General features: G+C 40.9%; 1 protein-coding gene across 4 annotated transcripts in view; it reads left to right on the forward strand.

Annotated features, from left to right (window-relative positions):
* The window catches only part of KIFAP3 (kinesin associated protein 3), a 138,021-nt gene that overhangs the window by 65,625 nt on the left and 53,627 nt on the right, over positions 1 to 18,769 (forward strand). For all 4 annotated transcript variants that reach the window (XM_073356365.1, XM_073356364.1, XM_073356367.1 and 1 more), the window contains one exon: positions 13,899 to 14,088. In XM_073356365.1, the coding sequence (XP_073212466.1) occupies positions 13,899 to 14,088 (190 nt within the window). The remainder of the gene's footprint in view (positions 1 to 13,898; positions 14,089 to 18,769) is intronic.

Below are 18,769 nucleotides of genomic sequence, written 5' to 3' on the forward strand. Positions count from 1 at the left end.
CTGGGCTAGATGGACCTTTGGTCTGACCCAGTATGGCCGTTCTTATGTTCTTTTGTAAAACGTCTGTGCTTGGGACCAAGAATAGGATTATTCTGACTTTATTTCTTTTCAGGCAATTACTTTTCACCTTCCTTCCTAAATCCCTTTTGGCAAATTTAGGTGGATTCAGTAGTTGTCATCACATGGGAAATATCTTCACTTCTGTGATGGGTGAAATAATTCCAATATATAGCAAGCTATATTGCATGAACAGTGCTGTTTGAATGTACCATAGTGATCATGAAAAGTGAATTGTTGTCGCTGAACAAAACTTAGCTGTGAATTTGGAGAGTAGTATTGAAAATTTGTTATGACTGTTCTCCTGTTTTAACAGGACTTTCCCCTATTTCCTCCCTCTATCTTCTTCAGTTGAAAGCTATATACCACAGAAGCTTGCTTGTTCTTAAACTTGTGGAGTTAGATTCTATAGATTCTGATGTATGCAATAGTATTATATTTTCTGTTTTATTTCTGTGTAATAACCATGAGCCATGCTTATTGGCTAAAATGTGCCCTAGAGAAGTGCAAAATATTAGTAATATTATTATTTTATATGTGTATGCATTTTTGTAGGACATTGGTATGTTTTATCTATCTTTATTATAAGCTCTGCTTGTGTTTCATGCAGAGATATGGTATTAAATCCTGGCTCTGTTGAAGTCAGTGGAAGTTTTGCCATTGACTTTCAGTAGAGTCAGGATTTCACCTGTGATGAATTCGCACCTGAATCCTGGTGTGTAAGATGCTCATGAGTCAATCCACCAAGAAAAAAAATTAGTTTAGTGAGACAAAACCCCAGTGGGAGCATTAGACTTTTCTGGGGGAAGATGTTTTGGCTTTTAAGAAGGTTCTACAGTATTGAAATGTTTCTAGTCTTACATTTTTGAAGATTACTTAAATGGAAAGATTTGAGGAAAATGTGAGAGACCACTATGTATGAGTTGTTCCAGATAAGATCATTGTTGTTCTGCTGCCCTGCAACGTTTGCCAATCAGTCTACATTGTTTGACGTATTCTTTCCTTGCATTCCAGACCTCTCTGAATATCCAAGGGCATTCTGGCAAAGGCCTTAGTGATCTCAATTTAGCTGTGAGATACCATTCCTAAAGGAAGACATGCTGGGGAATTTTTATAAGGGGTTGAAGTAAAATGAACCTCAGGAACAGTAACTTTTATATAGTTGGGGATATGAAAGCCTATCAAAGTACAGTAGATATTGGAAAAGTGACAGCACACATTCCTATAAATCAGATTCTTCTACAATACATATCGCACTTTAAAAATGTTAGCTTAAAAAGAAAGTGATGGGGACAGGAATGCTTCCATGTCAACCCCAAAAGCAAGAGTCTTGAGTTCAGGTGAGTACAATTAGCCTTTTGCTTAGCTGTTAAGCACCAAAAATAGTCCAGGTATCCTCATGCACCATATCACAGTTACTGGGCTAACTGTGTTTGAGGCCTGAGAGGCAGAGCACTCAAGCAGTCATTGTTCTTGAGATAGAAAAAACAATTTTCCTAATTACAGACTGGGACCTGGCTGCCTTCCCCTGTGTATCAACCATGATTACCTCAGCAGGCCTGACTTAGGCTCACACCCTGCCGTTCTGCTCCCTCCAGGAGCAATGACAGTAGTCCCCAGTGGCCAGACAGCCTTCTTAAAGCAAAATATTATTTTTTAGAACAAAAGCAATTAGGAATAAAATAGACTAGACACGTGTCTAGCATAGCAGGTGTTCAACTGTCTTCCGCATGGGGATTCTGGTAGGGCTAAGCTTCCTGTAGAAGCCCCCCAGCCTGAGACCTCTAGGTTCTGGCTGGCACCGTCTGTTGCCTTAATGCACAAGCCATTTTTCTCCCCCATCCCTAAGAAAGGAGTCCTTTGCTGCTTAGTCACCTGTCCCCTACCTCGAGACCAAGTCACTTTTACTGTTACAGCTCTGTGATCTGTTAGTTCCCAGCCTTGGCAGAACAAGGCTTGCAACTTGTTGGAGACAGAATGTAAGATCATTGAAGCTGACAACTTTGTCCATTGTTTTTCAAGTGTGTGCTTGGGCGTCCTTTTCTAGGACCATTGTCATACTCTTCTTTGTTCTTCCCACAGGCTCCAGTTAAGCTAGATCAGTGCATTCATGCAGGAAAGTCTTCTATCCCAATGCACAATAACTTCTGTTCACTGACCAGGGCACATACAGAGATGTGACAATTTAAGAAACGCTGTATTAGAATATTACTTAGCGAATCCACAACCATGGGGTCCAAGATTGGATGTCTCTTCTATCAATATTCTGATTCAGCAAAATGCATTCAGAATGCTTTAGAAGCCTTTACTCCAAGGGCTAAATCGGCTCTGCTGCAGTCGATGTAGCGGTAATTGGTTTAGTGGGTCTGGTGAAGACATAAGTCAATGCGAAAGCACTCTCCCATGGACTTCAGTACTCCACGACCCCAAGAGGCAGAATCTATGTCGACGGGAGAGTGTCTCCAATCAACATAGCATGGTGTAGACACGGCTGTAAGTCAATATAAGCTACATCAACTTAAGTTGTGTATTTTACATAACTTAACTAGTGTAACTTAGATTGACTTACCTCGTTAGTGTAGACCAGGCCTGTGTCTCCACTGCACTGTTCCAGTTAGTTCATGTTACATTACAATTGTTAGATAACTAATTGCCTGCTTAATTTTCTAACCCAGTGGTCTCCAAACTGGGGTGCGCGAGATGATCCCAGGGGGTGCCCGGCAGCAGGAATGCCGCCGGACGGCACTCTGCCATTTTTTTTCTTCAGCAGCAGCTCTGCACATCCCAGCTGGTGTTTCCCTCCAGTGGCTCACCTGCGGCATGTCTTCTGGTCTTCTTCCATCGGCGGCATGCCTGCAGCTGGTCTTCTGGTCTTCTTCCGTCGGTGGTACACCTGCAGCTGATCTTCCGGTCTTCTTCTGTCAGTGGCGCGTGTGCGGCAGGTCTTCCGGTCTTCACCCTGGGGGTGCGCGAGCCAAAAAGTTTGGAGACCACTGTTCTAAACCACCAAAGGATGGCTTGTTGTCCTTTTTCTGTTTTGTGCTCTGCTTTATAATGTTGTCAACATTTCCAGAATCCTTTCCTGAGTTCAAATGCACAAAGCACAATTCTGTATGCCACTACCGAGGAAGGGAAGGAACAGTTTAGGGTTGTACAGGGAGGTATAATAAACAAAAGTGATAATTAAGAAAAGAAAAATCCAGACTGACAAGATAAGGAAAAATTCCTACTGGTGAATGATTCTTTCTGGTAAGGTCTTGTAGACTGTGGTGTAATCTCCCAAGGGAAGTGATGCTAGTCTTGTCGCTTGGGATGTTATAAACACTCAACTTGAAAAAAACATTAGCAGATAAACTTCAGGGACCATTGATGCACTAGCGCCATAGGCTGATGACCCCGAAATCTCCTCCACTGTGGGGAAACTAAGAAGAGGCTTACAGTCTAGAAGATGTCTCCCCATGCTCCTGAGAGCACAACTCCAGTGTTTCAGGGCAGCCAGAGGAGGCCTAGTGACAGTGTAGAGAAGAAATCCCTTCTCTCTCAACTAGCATTGGCATGGAAGGGATGTTCTAATGGTTGGAGAGGGGAGTAAAGAGACAGAAACGGAAAAAAGATGCAAGAAAACACAACTCCATGTTCTGTAGATTTTATTTCAATGTTACAGATAGTACACGTTTTCAGATGTGAATCCTGTGAAGTGCTGAGGGAGAGGAAAGGAAAAGTGCTGTGAGGGTGGATGGGAGAATGGCTCACCTTGCATGCTGGCAGTCCTGAATGAAACCTTGGATCCAGAAAAGGAACAGCAGCAGCAAGATCAGCTGGTGTTGAAGAGGTTGTGGGAAGCCCGCAGTAGCCATATGAGTGTGCGGATGGCAGGGAACTTATCCCTAGTTCCCATTCCCTGCTGTTGTCAGAAGCTTGCCACACATGGATGAACAGATCTTACTGGTATATATTGGGAGAGCTCTCTGCCCTCTTCTTTCTCAGACACTTGCTACTTTGCCGTTTAGAAGTGGTGTTAGATCCTACTTAGACAGTTTCCTCCCCGGTGCCCATACAGAAAAGCTGAAACCCACTGATCCGTATTTTCCTTGAGAGGTTAGGCAGTAGAGTGCTACGTATCAAGAGGGGCAGGAGGAATCACCACATGATGGCATCATCTTTTCTCTGCTCCAGAATGGAGGCTTCTCTGAAGTCCTGAGCATCCATGTCAGGTGGAGGTACATCTCACACTGTTGAAGGAAGAATAGCAGCAATGAGGCTGGAGGGGCCAAAACATAGAGGTCCTGATGGGATGTGCTACCCAGATCAGAGGCCATGGTGGAGAAGCCCATAAAGCTACCCATCAAGATCAGCATCAAGGCACACTTTGCTTGCACTGCCAGAGCCTGTGAGGTGCCTGTGCAGCGGGTAATAGAAGATTTCAGTCTCCAGGATTGTCAGGCCAGCTTTCTTCATCAGTACTAAATTTGCAACAACAAAAAATAATTAAATAATATTGCAGACTTTTTGCCCACATGTATTTAACATAAGCAAGTTGCTATGACGATGAGAAATCAGAAAATAAATGTGGGGAGAGAGATTTTTGATACTTAAAACTAATTTCTTTTTAAGGAGACAAACACGTTTTTCAGTCATCAAGAAGCTGCATATAGTGTGATTGAAACAACATTGAGGAAAATTAGAGGCCTTGCAAGCCTTGGGGGAAATATGCTTTCTGCTGTAAAGTAATTGTCACAGAAATTATGGAAACGTTACACCAGTGATGATTTGTTTAATACAGCTTGGCTTGATTCCGCCATTGGTGAATTGAAACAGATGTGTTGCTTTAGTACGGTATGTACCATGGAGTCATATGGGCAGTCTGCACTGGAGGATGTGAATGACCCCTTTCAGCAACAGGAAAACTAGTCTCTGGCTGTTCTTGAATAGCTTCAATTTTCTGGATGTGGTGCTGAGTCCTGGTGTGAAAGAGCTAATTTACTAACCCTATAATCTGGACACACACTGGCTGTCTCAGTTCAGGGACTAAGATCAGCTTCATGTATAGTGCGTTCTGTCAGATTCACACTAATAGATCTTAGTTTTCCATTGAGCGTTGACTGTTTTAGCTACCCCACTTTTCGGAGATCATCTTGACACCTGTGTTGGAAGCCTTTGGAAAGCAGTGGCACTTGGCACTACATGTATACTTGCTCATAGCATCAGACAGATCAGAGCTATTTAAAGATCAGTGGGCTCAATCCCATACCAGTTCCTTTTCCATCACTAAAGAGAGAGGTCTCTGAACTGTCAGGCTCCTCCTCCTTTTCTCTTCCTCACTGTATTAGGGCTTGCTGTGTAGTTAAATTTTCTTACTTATTCTTGGTTACTTTTTAGTTTTTTGTGTAAATCAAACTAATATAGTGTTAGGGTCCATATCCCTTCCACATTATCTGGTCAGTTTCCCTAACAGCTTTGTTTGAACCAAGGATCAGTCCAACATGTCAGATCCCAAATGAGTCTAAGAAGGCTTGGGAATGGTTCTAAAGTGTTTTGGGATTTTGAGTCGGAGCTGCTGCAGGCCAATGGGGGCTGCGGGAAGCAGCACGGGCCGAGCGGTGTGCTGGCCACTCTTCCTGCAGCTCCCATTGGCCTGGAGCGGCGAACCGCAGCCAGTGGGAGCTGTGATCGGCCGAACCTGCGTACACGGCAGGTAAACAAACCAGCCCAGCCCGCCAGGGGCTTTCTCTGAACAAGAAATGAAGTACAAAAATGATGAAGGTTATGGGACAAATCAACAGCCACTAGGATGTTCTAAGTGAAGTCTAGTTTCTAGTTTCTAGTGAAGTCTGCAGCCCTAGTTTGAGAACCACTGTCCTAGACCATTGTGATATCAGAGGTAACTCAACCCATCACCCCCTTTATAGCTAATTTGTGTGCAACAGTTTCACTGGTTGTAGAGGAAGACTGCAGAGATGGTGGATAACTTGACCAGCTGCTGCCACACCAGTGCTCCCAACTACTACCCATACAAATAATACAACTCTTCATACAACACAACAATGCATACCCAGAGACAAAACACATCCAGCACACACAATAACTCCAAACCTCATTCCGAAGCCTAGAATATCTGTGGAGTCATAATGAAGCAGTGGAAACAGAGAGCTCTTTTTGTTTAGAATATCACCAGGTTCAATCATCAGTGGGATTTAGTGTGTTCTGTCCAGTTTTTAAATTCTCGGCCATTTTTGGCTTTTTTACATGTTACTTTACAAACTACATTTGTGCAACAGCACAGGCTTTCAACTTTGAGTATGAAGATACGGATGACAGGCCAAGCAACCTAGACCCTTTAGTGAACCCCTCTTTCTATCTTCACAGTGAGTCACAGCTGACCCACACCTCTGAATTTAGCCTGGGACATTTCATAATGGAGAAGCAATTTTGGTTTTTCTCTTTCCTCCTCCTAAGGAAATCAGCTGATCAGTTTTGCTTGAACACTGTATATGTGTATGGGATTAGACAACACGTACACTCACCCACCTTGCGGGAGAGATCAAGTTTGGAAAGCTGTGAATGTTTCAGAAAGTTATGGACTGAAAATGGGGGGTTAGAATAGAAACTGTTAGACAAGCTTAAGTATAGTGGTTATTTCTGTTAGCAGATAAGACCTGTTACCTTGTTTTATAGCTTGTCTCTAAAGTTCTGATTGCAGTAGTTTTCCTTGAACACGAGGTCAAACAAAACAGGGCAGAAGTTACTGCAACTACTGGTTCCCATAGCAGTTGGGATCTTTTATTGCTCAATATTTATCTTTGTACACAGAAGAGGCTATATATATATATATATATATATATATATACACATACATTGAAAATGTTTATCATGGTGGTTTTGTTCTGCAGAGGACCATTTTGGAGACCATCACAAAGCAGTTAGGGAAGGACGGGAGATAGCTTGTGCTCAGATTTAAAACAGATGCATCTTTTCCAACCTAATTTACATTTACTGCACATTACATTGATTTTACATTATGGGCCATGGCAAAAGCTAATTTATGTCAGTAGTGAGCCTAATTGTGCTCTCAGTTACACCTGTACAAGCCTATTGAAATCATTGAAGGTTACACAGATGTAATTGAGGGCAGGATATGGCCCATTATGTGCTGGAAGAAGTTTGTTTTAGGGACTGGACACTAAAGATAGCTAACCAGAAAAACTCTATCCTGTTAAGCAATGACTAATATGCTGTTAATCTAATCATTTGTGTAGACTATGCATTTTGTTACAGCAAGTGTCCATTCAGGCAACCATCAACACAGTGTATCACTTTACCAGCTACAATCCTAACCTTAACAAGGATTCAATTTACTATACAGCAGTTTTAATTTAGTACAGGGAATCACATTAAATGAACCATATTAAAGACCTAATTAGAGGGCAGCCACATTAAAGTGAAAAGGAAAATCTGTTTTCCATCAGCTTGATAGAACACAAAACAGATCTGTGTAGCTCTATGTTATCCTATAGTGTGTTAATCAGATACAAGGTGTGACGGAAGCCAGTGACAAAGGGGACGCCTGATAGGGAACAGGCATGCTCTGATAATAGGCCAGTTAATGCTTCATAATGTTTCTGTGGTTCAATAGTAAACAAAGCTGGATGTAGGACTTCAAAAAGGATGGCACATTCCATGCAGAATCAAACCATACATCTTCCATGACGCTCCAAGATTTATGGATACCGAATGCTTAAGATAGTGATGTCAAGGGAGCTCAGAGGAGAATAAAGTCAGCCTCTGAGCACTCTTCTCGTTAAATAACTAAACTTGCAGCATTTGAAAAACATCAGAGAGACTGACTGCACCCCTCCTTACCCAATGGTCTGCTATTCAAGAAGACTGACAGACTTCACTTAGAACATCCTAGTGGCTGTTGGTTTGTGCCATAACCTTCATCATTTTTGTACTTCATTTCTGAGGGAATTCATTGGGTAAAGATGCCCTTCAAGTAAAGAAGGTTTTTACTGGTTCAAAATTAATCTCTTCAAGGACATTATAGACACTATTGGGTTTGCAGGGAGTTGCTTTTCCTTGATATTTATTTTTAGTTTGTTACCTATTTTCTTCTTTAGTTCTAGTTTTATGGTACTAAATTTTCTCTCCTGTGCTGATGTTTACTCATACAGTTTTTTCCATAATTGTTCACTCAGGTATTATTTGTACCATCCCCTGGAAAAGCCAGAGGCTTCATAAAGGAATTATTGATTGAGACTCCCTGGCCTATGTTATGCAGGAGGTCAGTTGCTAAATGATCATAACGGTCCCTTCTCGCTTTAAAATCTATGACCACTGCCAAACACGGATCCTAGACAAAATTGACCTTTGCTCTTATCTGATATGGTAATTCCAAGTCAATAGACTTAAACTGATTTTGAAAATATTAGAAAAGCACCAAAATTACCTGAGGGCAGGTGGGGAAAAGTGGGGTTTAGATGATTAAAAAACGTACACAATTCAATCAAGAGACAACCAGATCCATGCCAATTTAATTCACCAGTCATCTGCTAGTTTTATCTATTCTGAGGTTTAAGGAGGAGTATTTAGGGTAGCATGTAGTTCATCTCATGGAACTTGTTGTAGTACATGTGGAGTGTTGAACTTCTTCTGAAAGAAACATACCAAGAGATCAGTATGTTCTGTGGATGCTTTTTTATGTACTACAATAAGGGGGTAGTCAGGGTTGGGGGAATTTAAATTGATTATATCTTTAGAATGATTAATGAAAGTCCACATGACCCCTGCTACATCTTATAAATAGCATGGTGAATTCAGTCAGCTCAGATGATAGTGTGGAATTGAACTAAAAAAATCATGCAAGTGAGTCTCACCAAAGATCAACGTTCTTTAGAAGGCATTAGATTTTTCTATGTGCACCCTGCTAAATCTGCAATTGGGAACTTAGAAGCAATGATGGTGGTTATTGGGACCCTTTGAAAGTAAACAAGCCAGTGTAAAAAATACTCAACTCCTACAAATTAATCCGATTTGCTATGTTTAGTTTTTCCCCTTCTTGTCATCATCGTTTCTGGGAATAGTTTTCTTGGGATTTACAGAATGGCCTCTGGCAGTTACAAGGTGTTTCTCTAAAGCTTGAAAGGAGCTTAAGGCTGCTGAGGGCTGACATAATAGATAGCCCACGCAGACACAGCAAAGGAAATGTTTCCAAGATACTGGTCAGATGTCATCACTGAAAGTTGCACCTTTTCATTTTTCACGGGTCACTTTATAAATCTTCTCAGAGATGAGTTTACCTTTTCCAAGGAGTTTATTTTTCACTGCTAGTTCTAGTTTTTCTTTTAATTAAAAGTGAGAGGGGGACAAGAAGAAAGAACTCAGCCCAGGACAGTGCTCTTTCACCTAAGTTGTGGCATTTTTATGCAGCAGTCAGGAGTTCAGGTTGCAGTCTTGGGGTCTCGTGATTGAGGCCATCAGGGACATTAAGTATTTTCAGATCCAGTCTGGTGACCACAGTGCTATATGCACACAAAGCCATGTGGGAGACCTGGGTTGAAATCCTGATCTCTTGCTCCCCAAGTGGAGGGGAATCCCAGTGTGATTAGTTTACTTGCAGACTCAGAGATAAAAATCTTAGATGTATATTTTACAAAGTGCAAATTTGCACCACAAGTATGTCCGTAGAGGTCAATGTAGACAGGTGCTGTTATGCAGACAAAACTACACAGGATCATTTTAGGGGAGAAGACAAGATGTCACGTTTATTATAACACAATTTAACTTATGACCAATAACTAATATCTAATACCTATGTGTGTATACATACACACACACCCCCCCCCCAAATGTTCTGCAGCTGCTGTATAGTTACCAGTCCTGAATGTAGCTTGAGTTCGTGGCTTGAGTTCGTAGCTTATGGCGGCTAACTAGCCAGGAAAGCCGGGCACAAGGAAGAGCTGGGTCTCTGTTGGGCATGCACCGATGCCCTTAACATGTTGGCAGCAGAATGTCACTCTCCAAAGTCTTCCATCTCATCCATCCTTTTTGTAGGCTTTAGTTTGAATCCAGAATCTATCCGTCTTGCTGTGGCACGCTGCCTCTGGGTTCGGTGTGATTGATTACCCGTCAGATGCAGACATGACTTTCAGCCTAGGACCTGGCTTTGATGTTTCTTCAATTGTACTTTTGTTCTTTTCTTTTTAGGGTGGACTCTTCTTGCTTTGTCAGGGCTGTTGTCTGCATCTTCAGCCATTGGTGTTTACACTTTATTTCATCAGGACAGGCTGGGGCTGGAGGTTGATTCCATCGTCCATACATACCTCATTCACACATCTAAACTAAACTAATAAGATTACAGCAGGGTTTTGCAAAAATGAAGGTTGCAGCAAGCTTTTACAACATGGAGTGAGCATTTTAAAATGGAGTTTGAGTTACAATATGGACAAGTGTAAGGAATGGCAAACAGTGAACGGAAGTTACAATGTTGAAACAGTGTAAATTTCAGCGATTTAAGCAGCAATTGGATTGAAAGTGAAACTCAGCCAGTTATTGGGGTATCTGGTTTTATGAATGAATGTTGTTTCATTCATAAAACTTTGCTTATGAAGTTATATTAATAAAATGAACAATGAAAAACAATTTCATTGATCAGTTCTACAGTGCTTGTATTGAAGTATCAGAATGGAAAGTCCATGTTTGGCCTCATGCCAAGAGAAACGAACTGCCATTCTTCCAAGTAAAACAAAGGTGTAACCTCTCCATTTCCAGTGGAATAATGGTTTTGATGTTGCACGGTGGTAAATTCCCCATGAAGCCTCAGAGACTCAAGGTAAGTTGATTGGTTGTTTTCAGAGAGCCACCTGATGTGGGGGAAGGAACACATCTCTTCTCTTAGGGTATGTGTAAATAGCAAAGAAAAACTCACTGCTGGCCCATGCTAGCCCATGCAGGGCTTGGGCAGTGGGACTGTTTCATTGCTGTGTAGACTTCTGGGCTCAGGCTGGAGCCCAAGCTCTGGGACCCTCCCACCTCGCAGGCATAGGCCAGCTGCGGGTGCCTAATTGCTGTGCAGACATACCCTTAGGGACTGATACAGCACCTATTGAAATCAGTGAATTAGGCTGTTAGAGTGTGGAGAGGACTCATTAGGGCATGCTTCCATTTCAGAGAAGGAATGTCATGAAATATTATTTATGAATATTATATTGATGCATGTATGTTGCAGTTGACAGGCCTCTGGTAACCACTGTGTATCATTTAGACTCTGCTGTGAACCTGTGCACAGATGTGATAGCTGGCTTTGGAAATACATACACACATTTCTTGAGTCTACCATAAGGCCTCTCTTACCAGAAGTGTTAGCAAGTTTCAGCATGTAGCTTATCACTGAAGAATGACCACAGACGCTATCTATCCCAACTTGGATTTAGCTCACCTACTCTGATTTCTTTTTCCAGACCAGAAGAAGAACGCTTTAACTCAAAATCTTGTACCTTCCACCAATAGAAGTTGGTCCAATAATAGATATTACCTCATCTACCTTGTCTCTCTCACAAACATGTTGGCATTGAAAGGGCACTTTATACTGTAGGGGAAGATGTGTACAAGACTGTTCTGTTGTTTTCCTCTAAACCAGCACTATCTCGCAGCTAACTTCAACATCAGTAGACTGTCACTTTTTTGTAATACTCCTGTGTAGCCAGCTTTGGGAATCATAGAATCATAGAATATCACGGTTGGAAGGGACCTCAAGAGGTCATCTAGTCCAACCCCCTGCTCAAAGCAGGACCAATCCCCAATTAAATCATCCCAGCCAGGGCTTTGTCAAGCCTGACCTTAAAAACTTCTAAGGAAGGAGATTCCACCACCTCCCTAGGTAACTCATTCCAGTGTTTCACCACCCTCCTAGTGAAAAAGTTTTTCCTAATATCCAACCTAAATCTCCCCCACTGCAACTTGAGAGCATTACTCCTTGTTCTGTCATCTGCTACCACTGAGAACAGTCTAGAGCCATCCTCTTTGGAACCCCCTTTCAGGTAGTTGAAAGCAGCTATCAAATCCCCCCTCATTCTTCTCTTCTGTAGACTAAACATCCCCAGTTCCCTCAGCCTCTCCTCATAAGTCATGTGTTCCAGTCTCCTAATCATTTTTGTTGCCCTCTGCCGGACTCTTTCCAATTTTTCCACATCCTTGTAGTGTGGGGCCCAAAACTGGACACAGTACTCCAGATGAGGCCTCACCAATGTCGAATAGAGGGGAACGATCACGTCCCTCGATATGCTGGCATATTACTAGTGTGAGGAAATCAAGTTTTATTAGGCTTTTCATTAAATAATCTATAGATGATCACGAATCTTAGCTCAGGATCTGAACACACCAAACTTCAAAAACGTTTTGAACCAGATCCAAATTTAATAGCTGGCCTTCAGTTCCATAGTGGGCTGCTCCTAAACTTCCAAACTTGAAGTTCAGTTCAGGCCTGAACTTTGTATCTTGGACTCATCTTATAGAATCAGTATTGCTGTTTGTTTTTGTTGGACACCCAGTATTAAACATAGAAAGCAGTTGTACAGTGAGGCCACAGATTGCAAATGAGTCTTAAATTATTGGAATAGACTCCGGGGATGCTAAACAGAAAATTGCTTACAAATTAGGGTGTGGCAAAATCTGTGCTGGTAGATTTTATCAAAATGTTTTGAACCTCTATTTGCCTGTTTAATTTTCTAACCCACCAAAGGATGGCTTGTAGTCCTTTTTCTGTTTTATCCTCTGCTTTATAATGTCAACATTTCCAGAATCCTTTCCTGAGTTCAAATGCACATAGCAAAATTCTGTATGCCACTACTAAGGAAGGGAAGGAACTGTTTAGGGTAGTACAGGGAGGTATCATAAACAAAGGTGATAATTAAGAAAAGAAAAATCCAGCTGACTAGATAAGGGAAAATTCCTGCTGGTGAGAGATTCTTTCTGGTAAGGTCTCCTAGACTGTGGTGTAATCTCCCAAGAGAAGTGATGGGAGTCTTGTCGTTTGGGATGTGGGAATGTGGGGGTGAAAGGGCTTGAGGGTACCCCACAGGGAAGAATTCCCAAGTGCTCCTTTCTGGGTCCAAAAGAGTTTTTTTGCATTTGGGTGGTGGCAGCATCTATCCATCCAAGGTCAGAGAGAAGCTGTGACCTTGGGAGTTTTATACAAGCCTGGAGTGGCCAGTATTAATTTTTAAAACCCTTGCGGGCCCCCACCTTCTGCACTTGAAGTACCAGAGTGGGGATCAGCCTTGACAATATGGGACAAGGGCTCCTGCATGTAACTTCTCCATGGCGCAATCAACAAAGTTTTTCTACAGCGGCCCATTTAGTCTTGATAGTCCTTCTTGGTGTGTGGGGAGCCCCTCTTCATGCCTAGGTTCACAAGTTCAGAGTAGGCATTTTTACAATTGTAAAGCTATCTTATAGCACGGGATACAGACATAAAAGTAAGATTAATGCATGCAGCAACGTACAAGCATTTTATAGAGACTAAACACATTCTTACAAGTCTAACACCTATCTTGAACAATAATATATAGGTGAGCTGGTCTGGCTTCCAGCTATACATTTGTCAGTGCTCAGCTGACGCCTACAGACTTGGCAAGAGCTGGCACCTTGGTTGCCAATGTGTCATACGATACTTGCAACATGTTGCTTTATACAGTCAATGCACCATCAAGTTAAACAAAGGACTTCAGTCTCCAAGGCTGTCAAGCTTGTGTCTTTCACTAGCATAAAGTTCACTCACATTTACGTACAAAAACCAAATAGTTTCTCCAGTGCCTGGTTAAAAACCTGCTTGGCATTTTTAACAGGAATATGATGAGGAGTGGGCTAAGAAGATCCAGAGTGAGAAATTCCGATGGCACAACTCTCAGTGGCTAGAAATGGTAGAGAGTCGACAGATGGACGAGAGTGAGCAGTACCTGTATGGGGATGACCGCATTGAGCCCTACATCCATGAAGGGGATATTCTAGAAAGACCTGACCTTTATTACAATTCAGGTAAGATGATAGAATATATTCAGTATCTGTCCACACCTTCTCCTGTTTTAACATATCTGAACATGGGACCAGATTCTCAGCTGATTGGTTGCAGTGTAGCTGTGCTGACTTACACTAGCTGGGGATGGTTATGTTACTTCATGTTATGTTGTAATGTGTGTTGTGTTATTGTGGGACTCTGAACAGCACATTCATGATCTGGCAGATCTTTACAGGAGCGCTTGAAAATGTAGTGGAGAGTAGGAGAAATAGGCTATCTACTTCACACTAGCTTATTCAGCAGGCTCATACATATGTATGTAAAACTGGCCTGATCTTATAGAATCATAGAACTGGAAGGGATCTCGAGGAGTCATCTAGTCCAGTCCGCTGCATGCGTGGCAGGACTAAGTATTATTTAGACCATCCCTGACAGGTGTTTGTCCAACCTGCTCTTAAAAATCCCCAATGATGGAGATTCCACAGCCTCCCTAGGCAATTTATTCCAGTGCTTAATCACTCTGACAGTTAGGAATTTTTTCCTAATGTCCAACCTAAACTACCCTTGCTGCAATTTAAGTCCATTGCTTCTGTCCTATCCTCAGAGGTTAAGAAGAACAATTTTTCTCCCTCCTCCTTGTAACAGCCTTTTACATACTTGAAAACTATCATGTCCCCTCTGTCTTCTCTTCTCCAGATTAAACAAACCCAATTTTTTCATTCTTCCCTCTTAGGTCATGTTTTCTAGACCTTTAATTGTTTTTGTTGCTCTTCTCTGGACTTTCTTCAATTTGTCCACATCTTTCCTGAAATGTGGTGCCCAGAACTGGATGCAGCACTCCAGTTGAGGCTTAATCAGTGTGGAGTAGAGCGGAAGAATTGCTTCTCGTGTCTTGCTTACAGTACTCCTGCTAATACATCCCAGAATGATGATTGCTTTTTTTGCAACAACGTTACACTGTTGACTCATATTTAGCTTGTGATCCACTATGACCCCCAGATCCCTTTCCGCAGTACTCCTTCCTAGGCAGTCATTTCCCATTTTGTACGTGTGTAACTGATTGTTCCTTCCTAAGTGGAGTACTTTGCATTTGTCCTTTTTTAATTTCATCCTATTTACTTCAGACCATTTCTCCAGTTTGTCCAGATCATTTTGAATTTTAATCCTATCTTCCAAAGCATTTGCAACCCCTCCCACCTTGGTATTGTCCGCAAACTTTTTAAGTGTACTCTGTATGTCATTATCTAAATCATTGATGAAGATATTGAACAGAACAGCATCCAGAACCGATCTCTGCGGGGCCACTTGTTATGCCCTTCCAGCATGACTGTGAACCACTGATAACTGCTCTCTGGGAACAATTTTCCAACCAGTTATGCACCCACCTTATAGTAGCTCCATCTAGGTTCTATTTCCCTAGTTTGTTTATGAGAAGATCATGCAAGACCGTATAAAAAGCCTCACTAAAGTCAAGATATATCACATCTACTGCTTCCCTCCTATGCACAAGGCTTGTTACCCGGTTAAAAAAAAGCTATTAGGTTGGTTTGTCACAAATTGTTTTTGACAAATCCATGCTGACTGTTACTTATAACCTTATTATCTTCTAGGTGTTTGCAAATTGATTGCTTAATTATTTGCTCCATTATCTTTATGGGTACAGAAGTAAAGCTGACTGGTCTGTAATTTCCCGGGTTGTCCTTATTTCCGTTTTTATATATAGGCACTATATTTGCCCTTTTCCAGTCTTCCAGAATGTCTCCCATCTTCCATGACTTTTCAAAGGTAATTGCTAATGGCTCAGACATCTCCTCAGTTAGTTCCTTGAGTATTCTAGGATGCATTTCATCAGGCCCTGGTGATTTGAAGACATCTAACTTGTCTAAGTAATTTTTGACTTGTTCTTTCCCTATTTTAGACTCTGATCCTACTTCATTTTCACAGGCATTCACTATATTAGACATCCGATTGCCACCAACCTTCTTAGTGAAAACCGAAACAAAGAAGTCATTAAGGACCTCTGCCATTTCCACATTTTCTGTTATGCCTCACACCACCTTCTTGTGCCCATAGCTGGTTTTCTTTGCAAATGAAACCAAATAAGTTTTTATCCCTGTTAACCTCCTGGAGCTGTGCAGCTATGGAAGTTGAAGCTGGATTCTGTTTTGCCTTGCGTGTCAGTTAAGATCCAACTGTGACATATTTGTTTCTGAGGGTGATGTAAGACTTAGAAAGAACCCATCTGGATGTGCAGATCCCTGTTTTGCTGGCAGCCAGAAAAATCATCTTTTGACTTCAGGATCTGAAGAAGAGCTCTGTGTAACCTCTAAAGCTTGTTTCCAACAGAAGTTGATCCAATAGAAGATATTACCTCACCCCCTCTCATTTGTCTAATATCCTGTGACCAACACAGCTACAACAACACTGCAAATAACTGATTTGATATAAATGTCCTACACAGAGAATATATCCTAGAGATTCCTGTGGTTTCCTTCTCTCAGTAAAACCTTGCTTAAAAGCTATCTTTTTACATATTCTGGTTTCCATTTTTTATATTTTTTTCCTTAAGAAAAAGTATTTTGTCACTTGAAAATTAGAATGGCTGCGGTCACAAAAAATGATGATGTAAAAGTGGAACCTTCTTACTCTATAGACGTGGTCCCTATGTGTATGCAGTCAGTGGTTTTAAAGAAAAAATAAGTGTTTGCTAATTTTTACTCATATCAGTAATGCCCAGCCAAAAGTTCTGGGAGATGAAATGGACTCTCTTCATCTCTCACATCATTAAAGATTTTGCAGTTGCAATTTAGCTAGAAACACAGGAATTTCCAGACTGGATCTGACCAATCCATCCAGTTCAGTGTGCTCTCTCCAGTGGTGGCTATTGTCAGCTGCTTCAGAAGAAGGTGCAAGACACCCTGCGGAAGACAGTTTTAGAGTAACTTTCCCACAGGAGAAGTTTCTTCCTTAACCCTCTTTAGTTAGAGGCTGGCTAACACCCTGAAGCCTGAAGATTTATATCCCTGAAAAAACTCTTGCAGGGAGGGAAAGCCTGGTTATTCTTACCTTCTATATAAATGTGCAGTCCTTTGCTGCTGATGCATGAGCTTAGTTTGGGTTTCAGATCACAAGAAGAATTTTTAAGAAGGGTAATAATTTAAAAGACAACCCAAAAACCTTTCTGTTGTAAACTGGATACATTTTATCTGAAGTTACTGAGAGAGAATAAATATTGAAGTCCCCAATGCCAGTTTTACAGTTACTTTCAAAGTATGTCAGCACTGTAGTGTGCGGATGTACAGATTTGATTATATATGTTAGCCATAGCAATACTCATGCTTTATAGATTTATTTTTTTCCTTTTTGAACACTTTATCTAATTGCACTGAACCTATATGACAAACTTTTTGAGCAATTCATAGGATGTTACAGGGATCTCTTATTATAGCAATGCTTTTTGCACTTTCTGAAGTGAAAGATATGAAAGCATGCCCGTTGTAATCTTCCCTTTCCAGAGTTTTGCAATAGACCTTTGCTTGTTTCAGCAGACCATTTCTTTTCCCGGTAGTGTGTGTTAGGGACAGTGTGTGACCAGTAACTTTGAATTTCTTGGCTTTCAATAATTCGTGTTACAGACTTAATATTATTTGAACAAAGGTTTTTGTGTTGGAATTGATGTTTGACCGGGGGAGGAAGGGCAGATTTCCAATGATATGTTCTGCAGATGTTTGAAAAGTCTTTTTGGTTTTTTTAAGGTAGAAGAGTAAATGATTATATTCAAAATACAGATTCACTTTTTAGTTTCCTTCTGTCAAGGGCCACTAAGGGTGTGTTCTTGAACTCTGTTAGATTTATATTCTTGAAATGTGGTCAATGTACACACAATATAACTCTGAAAAGACTATGGATTATTATACCAACTGGAATCTTTTTTTGCAGTTATATAGATTTCTGAAGGACTATTTGTTCATAAGTTCAAAAATCAAAACTTCATTCAGTCGGAACCAGCTTATTTATGAAACTTCAGTATGATACTTTTATGGATGACCTGCTCTCTGATTGGCCGAAGCAAAATACACATCTCTTCTCTCAACCAGTAGGAATTCTGCAAATCACTAATGACATGAGTTGTTATTGTGGTGCTGCATCAACACCATCACATAAAATGACTAAACCTACATTAGAATCTAAAGGGGACTCTAAAGTAACTTTCCATGAGTTCAGTGTTTCCTCAGCTTTGAATATACACATCTTTAATTTATGTCGAATATATGTAACAACAGATATTGATTAACCTGTAATTGCATTCTATGCAACTGACACTGTGTACTTTTATATTCCTACAAATTCATACATTTGTTGTCCATAACTCCAAGCTTTATGGTTTGAATGCTAGTACTGTTGACTGAAGAAACCTTAAGCAGTGTGTGGTTACTTCAGTGTCAAAGTTAAAATGTAATGCTTTTTCCATTGATAAGGATGAAAAAAGTATTTAGATATATAACAATCCTGGTTTTGAGATATAAGTTTGACATAAAAGTTAATATTTACAATATGAAATTACTTAATTTGCATATTTAAAATTTGAAAATATCTTTAGCGCAAAGATGCTTAGGTTCCATCTTATTTTTTTTGTTTAACAATTCAGATAGAGAGAAAGAGAGACTCAATGTAAGTATTAATACAATTAATTAAATCTGT

The sequence above is a fragment of the Lepidochelys kempii genome, chromosome 8 (assembly GCF_965140285.1).
Source record: "Lepidochelys kempii isolate rLepKem1 chromosome 8, rLepKem1.hap1, whole genome shotgun sequence".
NCBI lineage: Eukaryota > Metazoa > Chordata > Testudines > Cheloniidae > Lepidochelys > Lepidochelys kempii.